This window comes from Hippocampus bargibanti, linkage group LG17, assembly GCF_051943395.1.
Source record: "Hippocampus bargibanti isolate YZ-2025 linkage group LG17, ASM5194339v1, whole genome shotgun sequence".
NCBI lineage: Eukaryota > Metazoa > Chordata > Actinopteri > Syngnathiformes > Syngnathidae > Hippocampus > Hippocampus bargibanti.
This window is the reverse complement of record NC_142750.1, coordinates 2,231,921-2,240,615: the sequence shown is the minus strand read 5'-3', so window position 1 is coordinate 2,240,615 and position 8,695 is coordinate 2,231,921. Positions and strand designations below refer to the sequence as shown.

Here is an 8,695-nt window from a genome sequence, read left to right as displayed (position 1 = left end):
TATAACTCGAGGAAAAAAAACATTAAAGTGTGCTATTACTTGACGTCCGGAATAAGGATGTTGTACATGGAGGATTTTGAAACATAAAAAAAAAACAATTGTACATATTACTTAGTATGAATTATAAGCTTAAAGGACAACCCACGTCTCCGAACAAGTTGTGTCCATAATTTGTAAAATGGCTTCAAATGACTTCTACTGAGCGCATTTTACAAAGATTCCACCGCATATAGCTATATTTGACCTTTTAAGACTCGCGCTGAATATTCCGGAAGTCTTGTTTTTGAGTTGGTGACGAATCCGTACATTACGTCACCGAAGGAACGCCCCTGACCGAAAAAAGGACACATTGTAGCAGTCCTTCCATCACGTTAATGCATTTTGCTGTACTTGTTTGGTCTGAAAAGTTCGTGTAGCACCAAAAAAGAGGCAGAAGAGGGCGACAAAGCTCCATGGAAGGAATTTATCAGCCTGTGGAAACGGGCTGATTAATTCCTATATATAGATTCACACATATGTATATAGGATATATATATATATATATAAGAATATAAATAGGAATATAAATAGGAATATATATATATATATATATATATATATATATATATATATATATATATATATATATATATATATATATATATATATATATAAGAATATAAATAGGAATATATATATATATATAAAATGTATTTTTATTTTTTTAGTCTGATTCGCTTGGAAAAACATAACATTTTTCTTCATGGCTCCCAAACATTAGCGTTAACACAAATGCTACGTGTATGGGTTTTAAACTATGGACGTGTGTGCGCACGCGTGTGTGCACTCGTGTGTTTGTGCATCGGACCTGCAGTGTGTCGTGCGCCTCCAGGAGAAAAAACGTCATTGTCCGCCATGTTACGCTTGACCTCATAATTCCAAGTCTCAACCATGCTAGTAAAGCATGAGGGGTGTACAGTATAAACTACACGTTTGTATGGCGCAGGGGGGGGGGGGGGGGGGGGGCAATGGCGGCATTGTATTATAAAGTGGTGGAAGGCTACGGGGCAGATTTGCTTAATTAGAAATAACGTGGCCTTGAATCCTCATTTTGAGATGGACCTTATATATATATATATATAAAAAAAAAGATGACCAATGGTGCATTGGTCATTTCTACTGTATTCTTATTTTAATATAGTGAGAACTTATGGACAGGAAACGGGAGTGATGACCCATTTAAATATTTTAAGACTAATAAAGTATTCCTTGTTACATTCAATATGATGTCACTCTTTCTATAAACATTGAATCGATGAGAAGGTTTCTTCAGCCGTCATCTGGACTTCTTTGAAGGTGTCGCACGTTTCGCTTCTTATCCAAGAAGCTTCGTCAGCCAACTAATGTCTTATTTTTTTAATGAATGTAAAAGAATCTCTAAAAGAATTAATGTAAAAAGAAGCTATTTTCTGAAAACAGCAAAACCCTTCACTAAATCGCCACGGTGGGGTGAGGTTCAATTTGGATCGTTCCTACCACCGACTTCTTCGGTAACATAGGCTTAGTTATGCAGATGAGGTGATACCAGATCAAATGGGGCAATCAGGCCAGTCGTAGACCCCATACTCAGGCAGGACAATAGAAGTAATCAGTGTGGCCGCAGGGAGTAGTCCTCTGTTCCCATCAACCCTAGAGCAGGGACCAATCATAGCGGAGTCTGGCACCGCCACGTTTGGACAGTGGGGATATATATATCGGGCCAAAACTACCAGCAAATTTTAGTTAGCTGACGAAGCCTCTTGGATAAGAAGCGAAACGTCCGACAACTTCAAAGAAGTACAGATGACGGCTGAAGAAACCTTCTCATCGATGGACCACTCCTGTACGACTCACTAAGAGCTTACACAGATGTATAAACATCGAATGTTTTTTTTTTTTAAAGATATCTATTTGCTTTTATTTTACACAATACGTTCAAAGTCTTTGGTATGCAGTGTATTGTGCAAGCCGAGTTGGACGATACCCTTCGATGCGTCAATTCGGCTTCAATTCGGAGCCTCGTATTCCGGATTGGTGAAAGAGAAGCCCATGAAGTCATCTTGGTCCAGGTTCATGATAACCAGCTTGTCTGTCGGCGTCAGGTCCACCGCCATCTTGGTGAACTCTTTGTCAAAGTTGCATGTGTCCCGACGGGTTTTCTGCGGGAGAAATGTGAGGAAAATAGGATACGGGATGTGGAGGGGGAGTGAATGTGGGCCAAAATGTGAGCAAATGATGGGATGAACGAAAAGGAGGGGAAGGAAAGTGGACAATTCGTTAGGTACACCTACAGCCTCGTAAAAGACTACGAGAAGCTTTGGCCGCAATAATAACCGTTGGGGTCAGGTCAAATTTCCAATTTGGGATCATCGATTTTGTGGAATTGGATTATTAACTCATTCGCTGCCAGAAATGTACAAAATGTGTCCACTCTAGTGCCAGGGTTTTTGTCATCTTCAGTCGAATTCCAGGACCCACAGAATATATCTATTAGCGGTCTAGCTGGCTGGCTAGTTATCTAGATAGCTATCTATTATGGGTCTGGCTGGCTGGCTAGCTATCTATTAGCTATCTATTAGCTAGCTAGCTAGCTTTCCATTTATTTGAGTTACTTCTGGGTTGAGTGAATGCTGGCGTATATGGCTGCCGCTGCTCACCCACAGAAAAACGTATCCAGTGACTGTAAAGCGACATTGAGAGTTTTGAAAGGCGCTTAGAAATGAAATGTATTATTCTTATTCTTATATTGAATTTTAGGACTACATAAACATTCAATACAGCGTTACAAACAGACTTTTATTTCATCAGAAAAAATACAGTAAAGTCTCGTTATATCGATATTCAAGGGAGTCCGAAAAAATATCGATATAACCGGGACTATCGATATATCCGATATCGATATAACGAGACTTTACTGTAGTTAATTCCTAAGTTATGACTTTGACACCGTGCTATACATGGTATTTTTCTTCATGTCAAAAACTGTAATTTCACAACATTGATCCGCTTTCGCGGGCCGAACAAAATGACTTGGCGGGCCGGATTTGGCCCCCGGGCCTTGACTTTGACACCTGTGCTATACATGGTATTTTTCTGCATGTCAAACACTGTAATTTCACAACGTTGATCCGCTTTCGCGGGCCGAAAAAAAATAATGTGGCAGGCCGGATTTGGCCCCCGGGCCTTGACTTTGACACCGGTGCTCCAAAGCAACGATTTTAAAATGGTGCACACACATACACACAGCTGGCAGCCATGTAGGGCAACTCTCAATATGTTCCGTCTGAGCACGTTTGAATGTCGCTTAATGCCGTGAGGCAGAAAGACAAAGATATGAAAGGAGAAAGAAGGGAAGAGATAAACATCAGCGGCCTTTGGAGAAGATGCGGCGGGCGATAGGACGCACGTACAAAACCGCCGGCTCACCAGATTATTACATCCAGAGTCATTTACTCCGAGCCGTGCTTCGACTTTCTGCCTCCCACCATCACTTTACAGGAAATGGAGGATTAGCAGCAAGTGTGTGTGTGTGTGTGTGTGTGTGAGTGGGTGAATGAAGAGAAGAGGGTGAACGAAAGGCGGGTATCGAACGTTGACCTGTTTTGGGTTGATAAGCGCTCGCTGAATTGTGCCAAAGCCACCGGCGTTCATTTTTTTTTGGGGGGGCGGCAACATTTGGAATTAATTATCAGACGCCACCCGGGCACTGCGGCGGCTTATTGTGTACACCAACTATTACATGCGCGCCAATATCAACTTTAGACAGCATTTTCTCCTACTCTTCAAAATCATTTGCATTAATAATAATAATAATAATAAAAAAGTGCAGCTGCCTCACAATGAATGACAAAATTAGAGCCATTATTTGCTATGGATTAGCTATCTATTTGCTACCTATTAGCATACTGTCCACCTGGTTATCTATCTGGCTGGCTATCTATTAGTTGTATAACTAGTTGTCTAGCTGGCTATCTGTTGGCTATCTATTAGCTAGCTAGCTTTCTATATATTTACTTCTGGGTTTAGTGAATGCTGGCGCGTGTGGCTACCACTGCTTACCCACAGAAAAACTTCCCCTGTGACTGAAAAGTGACCTTGAGACTTTTGAAAGGCGCTTATAAATGAAATGTATTAAACAAATAAACAAATACACACATAAATCATGGTCATAATCGCCTTTCAAAACTCTCAGTCACTTTACAGTCACAGGATCCGTTTTTCTGCAGGTGAGCAGTGGCAGCCACATGCGCCAGCGTTCACTCAACCTGGAATAACTCAAATACAGGAGATAAAAAGTTAGCTAGCTGGCTAATAGATAACTAATCGATAGCTAGCTAGATAGCTAATAGATAGCAAATAGATAGTTAGGTATCCAGCTAGATAGCTATTTAGCAAATAGATATCAAATAGATATGTAGCAATGTAGCCAGCTAGATAGCTAGCTAGATAACGAGATTAGCTAGCTAATAAATAACTAATAGATAGCCAGCTAGAGAGCTAGTTAGAAAATAGATATGAAATAGATATGTAGCAATGTATCCATCTAGATAGCTAGCTAGAGAGCCAGCTAGATAGCTAGTTTGCAAATAGATATCAAATAGATATGTAGCAAGGTAGCCAGGTAGATAGCTGGCTAGATAGTTAGCTAGATAGCGAGATTAGCTAGCTAATAAATAACTAATAGATAGCCAGCTAGAGAGCTAGTTAGCAAATAGATATCAAATAGATATGTAGCAAGGTATCAATCGAGATAGCTAGCTAGAGAGCCAGCTAGATAGCTAGTTAGCAAATAGATATCAAATAGATATGTAGCAAGGTAGCCAGCTAGAGAGCAAGATTAGCTAGCTAATAAATAACTAATAGATAGCCAGCTAGAAAGCTAGCCAGCCATATTAAAGAGTCTTGGTTGAGTGGTTTTCCAATGATGTCCAAAATCTGTCCACCGGAGGTTCCTTGTTCATGTAGGCGGCTACGTCTTTTTCCAGACTTTGAGCGAAGTGATGGTTGTGGAAAACGAGCTGGCTGTGAGGAAGAAGCCGACTCAGTAGGACATCCACTCGGCTGCATTCCCTCTCGTAGCCTCAAAACCGGCGATGGACTTTAGCGGCTCAGCGGGCTTGTGTGTATGGAGGCCGTGTTGCGCATGTTATTTCCTTGAAGTCATCAAACATGCGCTGGAGCCATCAAGGAAAAGGCTCTTATGATAAGTGGCAGCCATGAAATATGCACAGGCTGTCGTAGCCGCCTGCCTCGCTTGGTTGGCTGCTCCCTCGCCTCCCTTCGCCCTCCTTTCATTGTTGCATTCCTCCTCCCCATCTTCTTTTTCTTCTTCTTGGTCTCTTTCCCTTCCTCTCGCCAGTCTACTCCCCATCTGTCAGCCTCCATTACTCTAATCAAGCTCCTCCACCGCATGTTGCACCACTTCAATAAATACGGACGGAAGAAGCATCAACGGCAACGATGTAAGCACATGACAACCTCCTGCACACAAACGCTGTTTTTTATTTATTTATTGTTTTTTTTTATTGCAAGCCTCATGTTGTAAAACCATAGAAATTTGGCACAGGGACAAGAATATAAAAAGCCTTTTCTTTCCACATTATTTGCACACCCAAGAACTTGTTTCATTAAACATTTGAAGCGCTGTAGACATACACAAAAATAGATAATTCAGCATCCTAAGAGGGGAATACTGTAAAAGCTCATGCAGGTATATATATATATATATATATATATATATATATATATATATATATATATATATATATATATATATATATATATATATATATATATATATGTATATTTGTGTATACGCACTGTACATATACACATGTACAAATACATACTGTACATACACGCACGTACATATACATACTGTACATACATGCACGTACATACACGCACGGACGTACCCGCACGTACATATACACACACACATACACGCACGTACATACGAACACATACACATGAACATATACACACACATACACATGAACATATACACACGCACACACATACATATACATGAACATATACACACATACATATACACATACACACATATATATATATATATACACATACACACATATATATATATATACAGTAAAGTCTCGTTATATCGATATTCAAGGGAGTCCGAAAAAATATCGATATAACCGGGACTATCGATATATCCGACCCTGTTTGCATGTAATTTTCTCCGTGCGTGCATAGAAATAGTATCGATATAACCGGGACTATCGATATATCCGATATCGATATAACGAGACTTTACTGTATATATATATGGTATATAACTGGTATTTTATATTCATGAAATAAGACGTCGACATGATCACTCAATATTTTGATAAGTGACTAGTCACGACAGGATTAGCAGTTGCGCAGTTCAGTGCTTGAATGTGTCCAGTGATTTACTTGAACTCGTCATATTTTATTTTTACAAAGTGACAGTTGTGTTCAAGAGATGAATAACCAATTCCAGGGGAATATATTTCATAAATATTTATATAGCTGCCAACATGTAGAAGAAAATATTATACACAATTGTAATCAAAGTGGTTTTTAACTGCTATAATGCGCTACTGTTATAGCTGAGCAATTCACATGTTCGACACACAATTTACGCAATATGCTTAATTCTTCAAAGACCAGTGAGAGGGAAACTCTGTTCATGAAAAGAAAAATGAGAATATTTTTTTTTATGCTCATGAACTATAAGGAGCAGAAGATGAAAATCATTTTATCAGAATAAGTCAAAATTAGCATAGACAAAGCAATACGTATCACTTCTCCACAAAATTATTGCTCATTAGAACAAGGCCCAAAAGACAAACATTACTCAGTGATTCCATCTCAGCAAAACGACGTGCAAACATTCATCGAATCAAACAGCTTTTTCCATTCCTCGCCCGCCAACAGGGTAGCAACAAGTCAGATAGCGCCTCATCCAGAGGAAGCAAGATGGCCGTCCAAACAAACCACAAGCAGGGGGAAGGATGGAGGGGGGGGGGGTAGCAAGGCGACGGCGCTTGGGAGGTCAAGCATGCAAAGTGCATTTTCATCCATACGCATCCACACGGCCATATATTATGTAAACAAATGTCAGAGCCATGCTTTTGTCAAACGTAAATGAGCCGCTAGTCCCCGAAGAGAAGCTTTGTCCATCAAACATGCCAATCAAACCATATTTAACCATCATGTCGCCATGAAGGTAAAATATAGTATCATGTCCAATTTTGGGCGATATAGTACTGATATTAGAAATCCATGCATGAGAAAGTCAAGCATTCCAATTGTAGATAAGAATAAACATAACCAACACTGAGATTGACACTTTCAGGAACAAATCAGAATTGCAAGCCAAAATAATAAATAATAATAATAAAGGCAAATCCAATCGAAAATCAGAAGAGTCAAGGAAGAAGATGGGGAGGTGGGGGGCTGGAAAATATGAAATCCTCGGAATGCTGCCATGTTTTTTTTTTATCCCATGTATTTGTGTGTGTACTCTATGTGTATATGTACCTTGTTTCAATTGTGGTTAAACAAGCAGATTTTTCGCAAGGTGACACGGCAGTCGTCGATTAATCGATAACACCGATTATTGACTCGTTGCATGTAGGGAATGTTTCACAATATCTTGAATTTAGTGTGTGTGTGTGTGTGTGTGTGTGTGTGTGTGTGTTGCCACGGGGCGAATACTTCGCACACCTAGTCCCCACTATATTACAAAAACAGATGTGTGTGTGTGTGTGGTTCCCACGAGGAAAATCCTTTGCACATCTCGTTCCTACCATCTAGAAAAAATGTCTGTGTGTGTGTGTATAGTTCCCACGGGGTAATTCCTTCGCACACCTAGTCCCCACTACGTCGTAAAAATGTAAGTGTGTGTAATTCCCACGGGGCTATTCCTTCGTACAGCTAGTCACCACCATGTAGTAAAAATGTGTGTATGTGTGTTGGTTCCCACGGGGAAACTCAGTCGCATACCTAGTCCCCACTATGTGGCAAAAACGTAAGTGTGTGTGTAATTCCCACGGGCAAATCCTTCGTACAGCTAGTCCTCACCATGTAGAAAAAACATGTGTGTGTGTGAAATGGTTGCCACGGGGCACATCCTTCACAAACTTAGACCCCACTATGACGCAAAAACGTATGTGTGTGTGTGTAGTTCCCAAGGGGCAAATTATTGGCACACCTAGTCCTCACTATGTCGCAAAAACGTAAGTGTGTGTAGTTCCCACAGGGCAAATCCTTCGTAAAGCTTGTCCCCACTATGTTGTAAAAACGTGTGTGTGTGTCTTGGTACCCACAGGGCAAACCCTTCGCTCACCTAGTCCCCACCATGTAGCAAGAAGGTGTGTGTGTGTGTGTGTGTGTCTGTGTGTCCATAAATGAACTTGAATCAAGCCTGCTCGGCGGCAGGGGCAGTCGGAGTGCTTCCAGGGAAACCCGGGTTGATAAAAGAGAATCCTTGGAACTCGTCTTGGTCCAGGTTCTGAATCACTTCCTGGTCGGGAGGGGTCAGCACTGGCGGGTGGCGCGTGAAAAAACGGTCAAAGTTCTCAGCGTCCCGTCCACACTGTTGAGGAGGTGGGGGTGGGGGTTGTGGGGGCCAGGAAGGCGGAATCGGGGATGGGGAAGGGGTTGGACAAGAACGGATGAATAA

General features: G+C 40.9%; 1 protein-coding gene across 6 annotated transcripts in view; it reads right to left on the bottom strand.

The window, feature by feature from the left end:
* Nucleotides 1-1,440: 1,440 nt before the first annotated feature.
* Nucleotides 1,441-8,695, bottom strand: part of prkcbb (protein kinase C, beta b) — a 57,710-nt gene continuing 50,455 nt past the window's right edge. For 5 of the 6 annotated variants that reach the window (XM_089019516.1, XM_089019514.1, XM_089019517.1 and 2 more), the window contains one exon: nucleotides 5,904-8,608. In XM_089019516.1, the coding sequence (XP_088875642.1) occupies nucleotides 8,432-8,608 (177 nt within the window). In that variant the 3' untranslated portion in view covers nucleotides 5,904-8,431. Of the gene's footprint in view, nucleotides 2,178-5,903; nucleotides 8,609-8,695 lie in introns of those variants that run through there. The other variant, XM_089019519.1, reaches the window with a different exon arrangement.